This window comes from Linepithema humile, chromosome 8 (assembly GCF_040581485.1).
Source record: "Linepithema humile isolate Giens D197 chromosome 8, Lhum_UNIL_v1.0, whole genome shotgun sequence".
Classification (NCBI taxonomy): Eukaryota; Metazoa; Arthropoda; class Insecta; order Hymenoptera; family Formicidae; genus Linepithema; species Linepithema humile.
In genome coordinates, this window is record NC_090135.1 from 4,143,033 (window position 1) to 4,160,566 (window position 17,534).

At 31.5% G+C, this 17,534-nt stretch overlaps 1 protein-coding gene and 1 long non-coding RNA gene across 4 annotated transcripts in view; one reads left to right on the top strand and one right to left on the bottom strand.

Annotated features, from left to right (window-relative positions):
• Window positions 1-5,833, top strand: part of LOC105676918 (uncharacterized) — a 56,117-nt gene extending 50,284 nt beyond the window's left edge. For both annotated transcript variants that reach the window (XR_010891530.1, XR_010891529.1), the window contains exon 4: window positions 5,622-5,833. This is a non-coding gene — a long non-coding RNA (uncharacterized lncRNA). The remainder of the gene's footprint in view (window positions 1-5,621) is intronic.
• NSD (Nuclear receptor binding SET domain protein) lies at window positions 2,215-11,359 on the bottom strand. Of its 2 annotated transcripts, none has more exons than XM_012380284.2 (13): window positions 10,893-11,357; window positions 10,530-10,791; window positions 9,936-10,342; window positions 9,150-9,846; window positions 8,751-8,917; window positions 8,337-8,655; window positions 8,025-8,247; window positions 7,745-7,934; window positions 6,937-7,366; window positions 6,630-6,867; window positions 5,627-5,847; window positions 4,973-5,196; window positions 2,215-3,098 (listed from the first exon to the last, which is right to left on the bottom strand). In XM_012380284.2, the coding sequence occupies exons 1-13, from the start codon at window positions 10,920-10,922 to the stop codon at window positions 2,883-2,885; spliced, it is 3,624 nt and encodes a 1,207-aa protein (XP_012235707.1). In that variant the 5' UTR covers window positions 10,923-11,357; the 3' UTR covers window positions 2,215-2,882. The 2 variants fall into 2 exon arrangements, with proteins under 2 accessions (XP_012235707.1, XP_012235708.1); XM_012380285.2 differs by lacking the exon at window positions 2,215-3,098 and adding an exon at window positions 4,295-4,871 and having other exon boundaries at window positions 10,893-11,359.
• Window positions 11,360-17,534: the final 6,175 nt, after the last annotated feature.

Sequence of the window (17,534 nt, forward strand, 5' to 3'; positions counted from 1 at the left end):
AGTAACCTTCTCTCTATAGATCTTGGCAATAAAGAACAAACCTAAGGGTGAAATTAGATGATACGGAAAAGAGCTGCGGAACGGGAAATGCGTCATTGAGACAACCAATCACTTGCGGAATACAATCGTACACAATAGCTGTGATTGGCTGTCTCAATGACGCACTCTCCGTTCCGCAGCTCTTTTTCAAATCATCTAATTTCATCCTAAGGGTGAAATCAGATGATATGGAGAAGAGCTGCGGAACGGAGAGTGCGTCATTGAGACAGCCAATCACTTGCAAAATACAATCGTACGCAATAGCTGTGATTGGCTGTCTCAACAACGCACTCTCCGTTCCGCAGCTTTTTTCCGTATCATCTGATTTCACCCTAAGGCCGAATTTCCACTGGGCGCGTCACGCGTCGCGTTATCCGCTGCGTCACGAATTAACCAATCAAAACATCCCATTTTATTGCATCATTTGCCGCGCGAATAAAATGGGATGTTTTGATTGGTTAATTCGTGACGCGACAAATAACGCCGCGCGTGACGCGCTCAGTAGAAATTCGGCCTAAAAAATTGGAATTATTTTATTTCAGAATAAAAAAATGGAATGTATTAACGTATATATTATCATAAATAAAAAATTAAGAAGTAGGAATAATTAATATATTTTGTTCCCTTGTTTGAAGTAAAATAATTTCTATTCGTAATTTCTAATTTCTAATATTTTCTCTATTATACGCATGGCCTGAGTAACCATATTTATTTTTGCATCGCTTTTCTCTTTCTAAAATTAATAAAAGTACAATCGCGACCAATCTTTGCTTTTTTGCAGCGTCTACGTCCCTCATTTACAAAATACGTCTAAAAGTGTGTTATTTATTGTCTTAAATAAATAGAAATAAAGTAGTAATATTTTTAATAATAGTAATATTGAGTAAGATATTATTCTAATAATATAAATAAATTATTATTAATATTTTTATATTAACCAATATTATTTATTTTAATATTTTTTAATACTATTTAATTATAACAATAATATTAACAATTAATAATATTTTTAATTTCTAACTCTTAGAAAGCTTCTTTTCTTTATATTTACTATGTATATGTTGGTTTATATATTGTATTTTCTTTGATTTTTAGCAGATGTATTTTGCAACAACTCTTGTAGCGAAAATAGTATTGGATCTATTATCGAAATCAAGCATGCTAGAAGTTCGCATCACGCAACATTTCCGATAAGATAGCTAAGTTTTGCCAGCACGGCAGCAGCAAGGCGTCTTGCGGTGTAGCATGAAAAAGCACATTGTGTGCTAGTAATTGTCAAAATCGTTTATCATTCAAAATTTTTAATTATTTTCCGTCATTTCGAGTTTAAATAACTATAAATTAATTTTGTATATCTTTGGCTTATCTACTATGATTTACAGGTCAACTCTAAGTTGTAAAAATAGCAATCTGAAAATAATTTTTTTATTATATAACAACTTTATTGAATATAAATAATATGATTTAAAGAGCAAACATCTTGTTGATTTGATTTTTGAAATAAAAGAATACTTATTGCATAAAACTTACTTCAAATATTCGAAAGAAATAATTTTTAGGTTTAATAATTAAACTCGCATCTATCTATAAAATATGAAGGGTTCATAACAAAAACAACTTTTGTCAAAAATTGAGGAAATTGAGAAAAACGTATTCTAGTAGTCACAAGTGGAACCTACAGTGTGGTTGCTACCAATTCTCATAAAAATAACTTATGCCTTGATTTATATTGTTAGAAAGTTTGGATGGTTCTACTGAAAACTTAAGGATGACAGAATGTTTTTTCTTCTCCTGAAAAAATCGACAAGGATTGTTTTTGTTATGAATCCTTTATATGTAAACAATAATCTAAGTCTCACAAGATGTAATAAATTTGTAATCCAATATCAATCGAAATTAATAATGTACATAGTTAACGTATACTTTTTTGGTCTTTTCAAAACTTTCAAAGTTTTTACAAAGTTTTTGTAATAAATATGTATTCAATATGTGTGTATAAATAATTTCTTAAATAACGATAAATCTTCATGTGATGATGATATAATTATATACTTCTTGTATTCATTAACTGCGTCTTCGATATCTAAAAACAACTAAAAAATATACGTAGCTTATTTTTTAAAAGATATCTTAACTAAATATATTTTGTTACGGAATTAAAAGTTAAAAATTGAATAAAAGTAAAAAAATTTTATTTGTAATAATTTAGAATTAATGTTTTCTTAAATAACATTTTACTAATAGTTACTAATTATTTCGCAAAAAGTAACATTTTACAAAATACGAGGCAGTGAAAATCTTTATTGCAAGTCTGAAGACAATCAATTCAATATATAATAATGTGGCCTGCTTACCTTAATATATACTATTACATAGTTTTAATTTATTTTCACAACTAACTATTTAATAATTAAAAGTTTAAGTCTTTGAATGTAAATTTGAATATAAATATTCCGAAAGTAACATAGTGCATAAAGAGAACTTTATGACACAAATATGATCAATTTCAAAGACTTTACTTATTCTTTTCACAATTTACTTATTCTTTTATCAAGGCACTAATCATCATATAAAATTTTACAATACATATTCATAATTTACAAATACTATGCACAAGTGCTAAATTAATTTTTCTAATTGCTTTCGAGATTAATAAGTATGTTACATATCGACATGGCTAAACAAAAGATATTTTGCAAATTTTTGTAATTCTTAATATTTTATATATAATTATATTTAATCATATTCATATGTCAGAGTTATATGAGCATATATAGCTTCACTATAGGCATAATTAAATATTTGATAACTTGAATGATAGAAAAATTCATTCATTCATTTATTCATTCATTCAAGCTACCGCCAATTATGGCTTCTAACTGACTAGATGTAAGATTACTTAAGTCCTTCGTTTTATTTCCTTCTCTCTGTGATTTATGAAGTGTGTTTTTCTTCACTGAAGCTCTTGAACTTTTATCACATGACATAAAATTAATCTCTAGATTGTTTTCTTCCTCTTCCTTTTGAGATCCTTCACTCTCTTCACTGCTAAGATGAACCTGTGAGGCACATTGTTGATTTAAGAAAATCTTTGTAAAAAATGCAAAACTACCTTGAAAAATTATTTGAATAGCAATATATATTTTTAAAATGTATAAAAGATATAAAGAATATAAAGAGAGAGAGAGAGAGAAAAGCATATTGCATGCATAGAGAATTCCAGTCAAGTAAATACTCTCTTTTATTTTCAAAAAAGGTGGATTAAATAAATAAAATTAAAGTTTTATATTGACTCATAAAAAATAACCATTTAAATTATTGATTCTGGATTGTATTTATTATAATTTTGGTTTAGGAAACAAAAAGGAATGCTCGTATACCTTATATAAAAATTAATAAAAAAATAAATAGAATTATAAAAGGTTACCTATTAAAAAAATAATTACGTGCAATTAAATAATAAGCATTAATGAGATAAATAAGATTAGCATATTAAAATTTGTACAGTCTTGAAAATATTTCTCATAGAAATTGAATATTATTATTACTCACCATGTCATTAAAAAATAAATGAAATATAGTAATGTAGAATAAATTTACTAAAATAATAATAAATAAACTTATTTTTTTATTAATTTTAAGTATTATATATCCAGAGGATCACTCAATTCTATTATCTATAACACATCTAACTACATTATATAAAGAAAATATATAATCATTTATAAAAATAAAATAAAATATTTGTTTTCATTAGATGTACTACTGCCAATTTGAAGGAGTAGGGATATCAGGAACAATGAAAAATAATTTAAAAAAAATAATAATCCATTTTCGGTTTGTCTTTTTTTCGAAACATATCCTACCTTTCAATATTACAATATTATTTTTTAGACTAAAACATTACAACAATAATCCTTGCTTTATGTACATACATACGTACATACGTACATACGTACATACGTACATACGTACATACATACATACGTACATACGTACGTACATACGTACGTACGTACGTACATACATACATACATACATACATACATACATACATACATACATACATACATACATACATACATACATACATACATACATACATACATACATACATACATACATACATACGTACATACATACATACATACGTACATACATACATACATACGTACATACATACATACATACGTACATACATACATACATACGTACATACGTACGTACGTACGTACGTACGTACGTACGTACGTACGTATGTATGTATGTATGTATGTATGTATGTATGTATGAACGTATGTATGAACTTATCTATGAACTTATGTATGAACGTATGTATGAACGTATGTATGAACGTATGTATGAACGTATGTATGAATGTATGTATATATAGAATAGCTGCGACATATATTCAAAGATTTTGATAATACATTTAAAAAATAGTCATACAAAGAATGTCTTATTTACTTTTGTGTATGTATTACGTACATTTTACATACCAATTAAGTTTTGGCTCAAATCACACTTTAAATATACACTTTCCTATATTCAATTTAGTTTAAAATAATGTAAATTGTCACAATAAAGTAAAGAGTATGGCTCTCTTGATAAATTACAAACGCTTTTATTTATATACACATCCTTTTTAACCTTTTTAAATCTTTTACAAGACATAATCTTAGATAACTTCTTCAAAATGGAATTTTCCTCTCGTATGCTCTATCATCACCGAAAGTAATATGCAGCCAACTCAGATGTATGCGAATAGAGATGCATATACAAAAAGCATACAAAATACTAAATTGCATTGCATTGCATTGCATATGGTGTTTCTATGTGAAGTTGTATTCATATGTATATAAAAATTGCAATTGTTCGACCATCACTGTGATTTATACTAATGACACAGATAGAGAGTAAGGTTTCATCTCACCTCTACGATAGAAACCCTTGGTGATGGTTCTCGCGTCGCAATTTTTTCCATTACGATCGGACTACTGGAACTCGTGGAGGAATACTCTTTATCTGTCTCGTTATCATTATCCGAATATTCTTTCTCGTCTCCGGTGGGTTTTGGTGTATCCGCATTTTCGTGTGATTTACACACGACACCACTTTTGTCGTTTTCTCGTTCGAATAAGTTTCCATCCAGATGAACTAAAAACAAAAGTGATGACACATATAAACATGTTATATTTCAAATCTTCATAAAACATCTTTATAAATATGCAATTATATTACACATAATATTTTAATAAAATCTTTTTAGATGAATTAAGAGTTTATTTTTTTTAATGAAAATATCAAGAGAAATCATTATTTATTTTATCTTTCCAATTTTTCATATTTTATATTTATGTAACAACTTTTAAAATTAAAATTTCAATAAAGTTTCCTGAAAATCGACTAAAGGGTATGATTATATTATTCATGTTCTTTCTTATTTGCTTAATGTTTAATGCAAAAGTTCACCAAACATAGGTATTATCTTGAGATATTTTTATTAAGGAATAGATTTTAAATCAGCCGAAATTTTGAGATACTCAGTGATTTTATGGAATATGCGTTAATATTATTTTCAGTCTACCTTGACAGAAAGCAGTGCTGCAGAAAGAACAGTGTGAAGATGTACGACGACCGCATTCTAAACAATAATGCCAAGGACAACTGAATTTTGGTTCCGCCTCATCAACTTCCACGCACGTCATATGATACTTTTTTTTACATGTTGTTTGCGAGCAAATTATAAATTTACTAGAATCAGATATTTTTTGCCCACATCGCCAACATATAAGTTTTTTTCTCCATCTATCACGAGGACAGTAAAAATCATTAATACACTTTGTATGATAAAGATCATGATTAAATGATAAAAGTAGTGTATAAGTATACAACAAAATATTTCCAAATTAAACAATTAACTATGTTATATTATAACATGTATGTAACAACTATATATGTAATATAAATAAAAATAAGAAAAATATATAAATGTGTAAGTTTAGAAATATTGTTAAAAATTTATTTTAAAAAAGGGGGGAAGGGGTGCAAATAGAGAGATAGAAAAGAAATAAAGAAAAAAAGAAAAAAAAAAGGAAAACATTGTTAGATCTTTGCTTTTCGTAGAAGCATTATCAAACAAAGTGACAACTCTTTGGGAGGACAAAGAGGATTAATTTTGTGCCTATTTTCCCCCTCTATCCAGATCATCAAATTGTACACGGTTAGATTTTTATCTAGAGAGTGGAAAACAGTCTAAACAAAAATATATTAAAAAACGATCAAAATTTGAAAAGAATTGATAAACAGATCAATGTATTCACTGAAACTAAGCAAGATAATCAGCATGAAATTCGTGAAGTGCTAAATTCAATCTATGTCAAATAATTAAACTTGACAAGAGCGATATAAAAATGGAAAATGGAAAATTATGAAATATTTTCTTTCTTCTTTTTTTTATTATAACTTTTTAATAAAACATTTCAAAACCTACCTATTTTGAATATTTTTTATTCATAGAATTTTATTTTTACTCATATAACATATTAGCATAGTTTGATCACTAAATTTAAAAACGTCCTATAACATACCTTCGTTTAGGCTTATCATCTTTCTTTGGTTGTTGTTTCTGTACTTTTAGACCAATAAAACCACTACAATTCGGTGCACCGCAAAGACATTGTTTATGCGTTTCTCCATCTGACGCTAAATTATAATTAAACGTCAGCTCTTCACTTGATTCTATGTCACGCAAAGCAAATAAACCGATACGCGTATCGCCATTTACTGTCCATTTCTGCGTTTCACAGTTCGGGGCGCATGAATGATCTACAAACAAAAAATGATACTTCCAAATTTATGGATTTACGGATATTGCAGAAAGCGCAGTATACTTACTCATAAATCGGCTTAGATTTCCTTTCGGTTCCGCGTCGATTGTTCTATTATTATCGATTGTCAAGAAGTAAAAATTTTCATTTTTTAGTTCCTTTTTTCGATACAATCTACACCTATACTCAGCCTCGTCTATAACTTCTCCCACATACTCAATGACGAATTGTCCGGCTTGAATGTCCTCCAAAGTTCGTAAACCCCAGCCGCGACCCACCGTGTGAAATGGCTCCATCGCTGGATATTGTCGCAACACAAACGATTGATTCATACATTTGGGCCCAGCCGGACAGATTCCCGGACTGCACTCGACCAACAATATACGATTCAAGCAATCTGTTCCAGGTGCGCATGGATTATCCAAATCAGGATTGCATTCGCACGCCACAATGCTCTCGACTTCGGCTGGCTTCACGTTACCCACTGGTTTATTGACCTGTTATATACCTATTTCTATTAAGGTCTCTAATTTCATGTTACATGCTTATCAAATTGCATATAAATTAATATTATTTTTTTGTAAAAAATTTGATATGATTGCAACAATGAAGTAGTGGTAAGAGTCAATCTTACCGCTTAATTTTAATCTTAATTAATCGCTTGATCAACTCTTAATTTTATGTTAACTGAATGGATTTTGATCGATTAGAAATTAGGCGATTAAAGACATCATTATCTCTGCGAATAAGACTTGAATTTATAATAAAATAGCGATTAACATTGTTCTCGAATCAATCAAAATCTGTTCAGTTAAAAATTATTAAATAAACAATGATAAAATACTGAAAGTAATATGATATAGTATAAACCATACTTTTAATTTTACATATGGTGGTGGTTTCAATCCTTTTGGTTCCTTAGTCACGGATCGCTGCGATTTTAATTGTTGATGCAATCTATTTGCTTCTAGCAGGGCTGCTCGAAATCTGTCATCCATACCATTCTTTTTACCTATAGGTGGTTTAAAATTTGCGTCGCCATCTTGATACAAAAAAGCTCGACCTCTAGAAAGATCAAATTAAAAATTTTTTAAATTGATATTTATTAAATCAATACTATATATTTTTTTGCATAAAAGAAAATATTTTATTTACCTATGCACCCAATAATAATTATGAGATCCCAAAAACATTACGCAAAATTTACCAGGGCTATGAGATAAAGCATCTACTTTTTCAGGTATTTCTTGCGGATAACATATACGAGACGGCCACCATCGATAATGGCCGAATTTCACCCACACAACTTCTCCGTACAAGGGTAATCTTCCTGTTTCGCAATCTTCACAAATAAATCCACCGTCAGGTGCATCTATGCCTATATAATAATACAAAAATAACTTATTACACATATTATATACTTTATGTATCAACTGAATAAGTCTGTAAATTTTAATGAAAAGTTACCGAGACATTCCAAATGAAATGAAGTCGGACACGTGTCGCAACAAATCAAGCTGCCGCCTCGTGAACACAAGAAACACCATGCCGCATTTGATGGAGGATTTGGCGCTTTGTAATGCTTAGGACATACGATTTGACTGGCCGTCAAAATTGTCGAGCCGGCAGGAAGACACTTGATGGACGCGTGATAAGATGAAGGACAACGGACGCATCTTGCCATTTTCTCGTTAGGAGCGCGCGAGTGATTGTCTTGAGGATTATCGGAACTACATGTGTGACATACATGATACGGACACGTCAAACGTCCACCTTGCCAATGTGACTAAATATAAAAAACAAATATTTATTTATTATTAAAAGGCTTATTGTTGGATATTTTAGCATGGTAAAATGTAGAACGTAAATGAAAAATTTTACCTGAGGCCACGAATTCAAACACTTGGAATGATAATGCTTTCCACAAGCTGGCACAATACATCTTATTCTATCTCCTTCTCTTTCGTTGCATATAAAACAAGCAGGTGCTACTCCAGATAAGCAGTCAATACATTTAAATGTTTCGTCTTCTTGTTCCTCGGATTTATCTAGATTCAAAATTAATATTACAATTAATATTGTAATATGTTACATGTATAAACAAATTTATACAAAACAAAATTTGTTTATTTTTATATTATATTAATATAAAAATCATTTATTGAGAAAAAAATCAATTTTTTATTCACTTTAATATGCAGCATTAAATTTAAAGATAAGTTAAGAATGTGAAATATATATATATATATAAATTGTAATATGTATGAATATCATAGTTACCATTTTTATTTTCACTATTAATACTTTTTTTAATTATATTTAAATCGTCAAGTATTTTATCATCTGATGTGTTCTCATCAGCAGAGTGTTCTGGACTAGATTCGCCAGGTTTCACACAGGATAAATGAAAATAAGAATAACAAGGTCCTTTACATCTCGTTAACTTGCCTGCCTTCTCGCAAATCTGACAAACTTTCTCTTGCTTCAAACCTTTAAAGAGATTGTATGGCCTACCTCGTTTCATCTCTGAAACAGAACTTTCTTCTTTGTCAATCTTATTTTTTGTTTTTTTATTTTCCTTAATACTCATTTCAATATCAGCAAATATTTCTTCACGATTTGGAGAACTTTCCTTTGAAGGTAAATTACCATCATTGGTCATATACGATCGATATTTCTTTCGATAACTTTTATCCATGTCATTCCAAGTTTTTCGCAAATATTTTTTTATTTCTTGCTCTGATGCATCTGGATATTCTTCCTCCAGAAAATCTCTATTTCTTAAATAATAGATTTCAAATAAACCTTCTAGATCTTCTTCACCTTTATCAATTTTTGTATTTGTACTTTCATGAGAACTTTTAGAACTTGAAGGAGATGAAGGTAAAGAATCTAAATTTAGTTTTAAAGCAGCTTTATCGTTAGAAGTCCGCAAATTTTTTGATTTTGGCGTATCCAATTTTCCTGCATTATATATCTGTAAAAGTAAAAAGTATTACTTTCAACAGTTTTACATTCAATAGCACAAAATTATATTTATATTAAATGTAGCTCTTTTAATATTACATTATCATATTTAGTGCGCTTAGTATCAGGTCTATCTTGATCAGTCGAATTTTTTCTCTTGTTTTTATTTTTTTGATCATTAGAAGATGACTTTAAAGTTACTTTAGACTTTGAAACTTTCTTTTTTGGTGCAAAAGCTTCAGCTCTTTCTTCAATTGTCATTGACTGTACTTCCATTGCTTCTTCAACTGCTTTATCCCATTTTGCCTTTGTTCCCTGCTTTATAACAAAAGCCCTAATGTATTTAGCATTTTGCTTTTTTTGTTCTGCTGTTAGTGATTCTGGTAGTTTTACAAAGTCATCAAGATTTGTAAATGATATCATAGAATTTGATGAAACCCAGCTATGACGTTCATTGTCTCCAAAGTACTGAACATGTACCAACAAGATAGTTGATTTGCTCATAACTGTTGAAAAATAATAAAAAATTTTTTAACAGTTTGAAACTACATATATATATTTTTTATATACACATGGAAATATTTAACAAAAACATAATTTAGAACTTTCAGAATAATCTATATTCTCAAACAAATTAAAAAAGAAAAAGTTAAAATTTAGATGAAGATAGATAAAACTTTTAGAAACATTCACCTTTAAGCTTGTGATATATCATTGAGACTGGATCAAGTGTCACAATACAAGGCCAAAATGGGAAATTGCCAACCCTGGCCCATGCTAACTGTCCTATTACCCAATGGCATTCAGTATTGTGATTACTTGAATGGTTTATCTTAGGAGACAAAATTTCTTCTACGTTATTAGAAGCAGTAGAAGAACAACTGACTTTATCCATCTTTTCAGATATATTATTTTCATCGACAAACTCCTCTTGAGTCTTCGATATTTTTGAATTCTGTAAAGTCATATAATGCAACATTATATTATATAATAGATATTAGTTACAATAAAAGAAGCAAAGTATTCAATTTGAGATACACATGCTGATATGAATACCTTGTTGGCTTCTATGCTCACAGTATTCATAACTTAGAAATCAGTGTTGCATTTTCTGATATTTACACACTGAATGTTACAAATCACTAAAATGCGTTAATTTCCTCAACGATGGCTGCTCACGAAAGTCATGAAATGCCAGCGGCAAAGACTTACACGTGGAAAACAATTTCCATTACCGCTGGCACTAGTCAACAAATCCCGTGTCTCAAGGGTTACTCTCTTTCTTGCGAAGGATCGTGTTTATCTAGTCCGGAGAGCAAACGTCGGCTTTCACACCGCGAAAACCTTTACACAAGCCTAATTTTTGCTCACACAACCACCTCAATAATTGAGATAATAACGAATCATGGACAAACCTCGCGGAGCTCCTGAAGCGGGACGCGTTTCCCGCGATTTTAGACGATATACACAGCGGCGCTATCGTTCCTGGAAAAGTCACTAGATTGGCAATGCGTAGAGTAGGAATGGGCAATACAGTATCGATATTTTAAAATCCGATATATCGATATTCTTATCGAAACTTTTGCTATGCCCCGTCTACACATTAGGTTTGTTCCACGGACTAAAGCCTTGTGTCCACGATACTAGAACTCGGTCCGAGATCTCGGACTGAGGGAAAGTTACTAGAACTCGGATCATGTACACACTGCATTTGGATGCAAAACTCGAATAAGAAGCTCAAACGAAAAAATGCGCTGCGTCCCATTTTTCGGTACGAGTTATTGCGAGTTATTAGATTTTACTAGTTTCTTTTACTATCTGTCAAGACAAAATATAAGATACTTATAGTGATACGAGATACTGTGAACAATATAAATAATATTTTAGTAAGTAATTATAGGGCTTGTTCGTTTTAGCTACACTGGGGCTGCTCTGGGTCTGCTCTACACAGGATAATACAGGACAGATAAATAGTTTGTCCTGTATTATCTTATTTAGAGCAGACCCAGAGCTGCCCCAGTGCAGCTAAAACGAACAAGCCCATAGAATTGAAAAAATAAGAGAAATATAATTCTTAAATAAAATAAATTAATAAGATTAATAATTAATAAGATTTACATAAGTAGTTATTATTAGTTTTAATACAGATTAAATTAGACATTAAAAATATATTATAACCTATACATACATATTATTTTTCAAGAAAAGTATAATAATATATAAAATTGATTTTCAGAAAAAACTTCTTTTATAATAAAAAATGGATAACAAAGAAAATGTTAAAATTTTATTAATGTTATATTAACAACATTCTTGTTTATATGTTACAAAAAGTGTTGATTATCATAATCGTATGAAACGAGATCAAGCTTTACAGATAATCTGTAATCAGTACAAAGAATTAACAAGACAACCACTAACAACTGAAATTGCAAAAAAAAAATTAATAATTTAAGATCACAATATCTGGACCATCTAAATAAAATAAAACATTCGAAATCAAGCGGTGCATCACTTGATGATATCTATAAACCAATATAACATAGATCAGAAAATCATCGTAAAGAATCGTAACTCGATTACAACGCTAACTATATTCAGCCAAGTATAAATATTATTGTTCGAGGACTCGGACCGAGATCTCGGATTGAGTTCTAGCATCGTGGACACAAGGCTTAAAAATAAATCCAACTATCAAAATTGGAAACAAAGTAATAGCGGAAATAATTTTAAAATAACATTTTACAGGTATTGAAATTATTTATTCATATTAAAGTTAATATTACATGTTTAAAGTAATATTATATATTTTATTTTAAGAGTATAAGTTGTTAAAAATATTGTTTTTTTTTCTTAGTTTTCTCAAAGATCCTAAAGCTCGTACATTGTGGTTAGATATTTTGGAAATAAGTTCATCATCTATCCCAAGTACAGCTCGTATTTGCTCTGTTCACTTTGAACAGAAATTCTTTGACAGAACATGTTTCATAACTCGATTAAAAGTGCCGTCACATACAGCCCGTAATCCGTAATCCGCACCGGAAATCCGCAAAAGTTACTAGGAATTTCATCCGTAACGTTACGTGTGTTTTTATCTTCTAGGCTGCGTTCCGAAATTCACTGCCAGTACTGAAAATCTACAATATACGTAACGTAAATTATAGATTTTCAGTACTGGCAGTGAATTTTGGAACACAGCCCTTGTGTCCCATGGAGCCGTAATTCCATAAAATTTCCGTAAAAGTTACTACAAGTTACTAGTTATTACTAGTAATGTTTTTTCTAATTTTATTTATTTAACTAAATTTGACAATTTAATTAAAACTTTTGTTAAAATCATAATATGTTCTGTAGTTTTCTTATGAATAAAATACAAATAAACAATTATAATCTGTTAAATAAAAAATAGTATTACCGTTACGTCTGTATTTACGGCTCCATGGAACACAAGGAGATAAAAACACACGTAACGTTACGGACGAAATACCTAGTAACTTTTGTGGACTTTCGGTGAGGATTACGGATTACGGGCTGTATGTGACCAAAAGTTTGTTTTTTATTCCTGCACTGAGTTGAACTAGTGCAGTGAACTGAACCGAGTAGTGCGAGCGAGGACTGAGAGTACAAGCAGGAATAAAGAACGCTACAGTGCAAAAGCATTATGGCGCATTACGTGGTACCTATGGAAATGTTAGATTCATTTGATGAAAATGATTTATTAATAGCAATTCCACTATTACAAGCGCCATTAATTGAAGATAATGATGGTAAGAAATATTATTATATTCAGACTTAGTATTATTAATAATATTGTAATATACGTACAACATAACCTATTTATTTATTAAATAACTTTTTAGAACATAATGAATTACAATTATTACATCCGTTGTTTGAATTAATAGCTCTAATTTTTATATACTTAACAATTTAACCTTTTCCACGTTTATTTTCAAATTGCCGGTTGCACTGCTGTCCTGTACTGCTTGCACTAGCTCCAGACCTAGAGCAGCCAGTTCCGTAAACTCTTGCACTAAGTTCTGCTACACTGCAATAACGAACAGCGTCGGTAACACCAGTTCTGCAATAAAGAACGCTTCAGTGTACACTTTTTGAACTAGTGCAGCCAGTGCAGGAATAAAAAACAAACCTTATGATCTATACTAATATCTATACGTATACTACAGTATACGTTACGTATACTATAGATACATGCGCGCATATGTGCTTTACGGAACGCAGCCATATGGCTGGTTTATGCTTCGGTCTTAATCTTAATCTTAGTCTTAAGCCGAGAGCACAAGCTTTTACATAAAGCATAACGCATAAGCATAAGGAAATTGATTGGTCTATATATAAGCATAAGCAAATGCATAAGGAAATGGACCAATCAATTTCCTTATGCTTATGCGTTATGCTTTATGCAAAAGTCTGTGCTCCGGCCAGTAGTCTTAACTTAATCTTAAGGACTCGTTTATGCTTCCCTGGAAATTCGGACTACGCATGTGCAAATGTAACAAAACCTAACCACTAATTTATTTTTATAATTTGGATTTTTTTTATTCCAAACAACATCGAATTGTTGGACACATTCAATTAAATCAGCATCACTCATTTTCGTATTTTACAAAAATCGAAAACCATTATTTCGCGCGGTTTCGTGCTGCGTCGGACGTCAGACTTACCTCATTGGCCCGGCCTTAGGACATTAGGGACTAAAGTTAAAAGATGGGATCTTTCCAAGATTAAGATTAAGGGCGGTATTCATAGTCCGTTCTTATATTCAAGATCGTCTTAAGCACGAACTTATATTCGCTCTCTTTGTCAGACACAATCTATGTGTGACGAAGAGAGCGAATATAAGTTCGTGCTTAAGACGATCCTGAATATAAGAACGGACTATGAATACCGCCCTTAGGGCGGTATTCATAGTCCGTTCTTATATTTAAAATCGTCTTAAGCACGGACTTATATTCGCTCTCTTCGTCACACATAGATTGTGTCTGACAAAGAGAGCGAATATAAGTTCGTGCTTAAGACGATCTTGAATATAAGAACGGACTATGAATACCGCCCTAAGACTAATAGCGTTTTCGAATAAACGGGGTTTGAACGATCTAGGGTTGATCAATCACTATTTTACTATAAATGCAAGTCTTTCATTGGTGGAGAGGTTGCAATGACGTCATTAACCAATCTTGGGTCGTTCAAATCCTGTATAATCGAAAACGCTATAAGATTAAGACTAGGGAAGTATAAACGCCCTTATGGCATTCTACGTTATCAACTCTTAAGATTAAGACCGAAGATTAAGACCGAAGCATAAACCGGCTAATAATGTTCCAACAAGCGGTTTTAGGGTGTCGTCACATACAGCCCGTAATCCGTAATCCGCACTGGAAGTTCGCAAAAGTTACTAGGTTTTTTGTCCGTAACGTTACGCGTATTTTTATCTCCTTATGTCCCATGGAGCCGTAAATACAGACGTAACGGTAGTACTATTTTTTATTTAACAGATTATAATTGTTTATTTGTATTTTATTCATAAGAAAACTACAGAATATATTATGATTTTAACAAAAGTTTTTATTAAATCGTCAAATTTAGTTAAATAAATAAAATTAGAAAAAATATTACTAGTAATAACTAGTAACTTGTAGTAACTTTTACGGAAATTTCATGGAATTATGGCTCCATGGGACACAAGGGCTGTGTTCCGAAATTTACTGCCACTACTGAAAATCTATGGGTTTGTTCGTTTTAGCTACACTGGGGCTGCTCTGGGTCTGCTCTACACAGGATAATACAGGACAGATAAATAGTTTGTCCTGTATTATCTTGTTTAGAGCAGACCCAAAGCTGCCCCAGTGCAGCTAAAACGAACAAGCCTTATAATTTACGTTACATATATTGTAGATTTTCAGTACTGGCAGTGAATTTCGGAACGCAGCCTAGGAGATAAAAACACACGTAACGTTACGGACGAAATACCTAGTAACTTTTGCGGACTTTCGGTGCGGATTACGGATTACGGGCTGTATGTGACGGCATCCTTACACAACTGTTTTGTGCCTGACACTGTGTCTATTTGTGTTTCATTGGTGGAAAACTACCGTTATTACCATTGAGTAAAAAGAAACTGGAGGGAGCATATACTAGCCAGGACTAGGTAAATCCGCAGACGGATGTACATACGTCATGGCAGCTATTTTGAGCGACCACTTTTTGAAAGTGAGAGGGAATGCTCGAGCATAGCGGCAAGCGGCATACCGTACGCCGTACGCATTAATATGCAGTGTATAGTCTTTTATGCAACAGTGTATGGAAATAAACGATCAAAATGGTATACTGTAGAGCTTGTGGCATAACAGCAGCAGCTCGAAATCATGGAATAACGTTTCATCGGTTAGTATTATCAACAATAATGAGATTTTTATTTTGGAGATTATAATCATATGTATAGTATTGTGAAATTGTAAATTCACAATAATTACTAAATAATTTTCACTCACAAACAGGTTTCCGAAAAATCCGGATCAAAGAAATGCATGGATAAATTTTTGTAAGGACGAAGGATTTAATATAAATTTAGATTTTAGATTTTAACATTGCTCTTATGGAAATACTGCACGAGTGCAATCCCAATGAAAAACGCCATTAAAATTTGGTATTATTGTAGCATATTTTAGTTATTTTCTTTTAATTGTACATTATTTCCTAGTTAAACATAACAAGTCATTCAATATTGGCGCCCTTGAGCGGCCATCTTGAGCGACCACTTTTTATAGTCACTTCCGTCCGCACTTTTAAGACCAAACGCTCCCTCCTGTTTCTTTTTACTCAATGGTTATTACCGGCCCTTTTCCCTTGTTGGCACTCATTTTGGCTTGTTACTAAAGGTAAAACATTGAGTAAAAAGAAACAGGAGGGAGCGTTTGGTCGTAAAAGTGCGGACGGAAGTGACTATATAAAGTGGTCGCTCAAGATGGCCGCTCAAGGGCGCCAATATTGAATGACTTGTTATGTTTAATTAGGAAATAATGTACAATTAAAAGAAAATAACTATAATATGCAACAATAATACCAAATTTTAATGGCGTTTTTCATTGGGATTGCACTCGTGCAGTATTTCCACAAGAGCAATGTTAAAATCTAAAATCTAAATTTATATTAAATCCTTCGTCCTTACAAAAATTTATCCATGCATTTCTTTGATACGAATTTTTCGGAAACCTGTTTGTGAGTGAAAATTATTTAGTAATTATTGTGAATCTACAATTTCACAATACTATACATATGATTATAATCTCCAAAATAAAAATCTCATTATTGTTGATAATACTAACCGATGAAACGTTATTCCATGATTTCGAGCTGCTGCTGTTATGCCACAAGCTCTACAGTATACCATTTTGATCGTTTATTTCCATACACTGTTGCATAAAAGACTATACACTGCATATTAATGCGTACGGCGTACGGTATGCCGCTTGCCGCTATGCTCGAGCATTCCCTCTCACTTTCAAAAAGTGGTCGCTCAAGATGGCTGCCATGACGTACATCCGTCCGCGGATTTACCTAGTCCTGGCTAGTATATGCTCCCTCCTGTTTCTTTTTACTCAATGGGTAAAATCAGATGATACGAAAAAGAGCTGCGGAACGGAGAGTGCGTCATTGAGACAGCCAATCACAGCTATT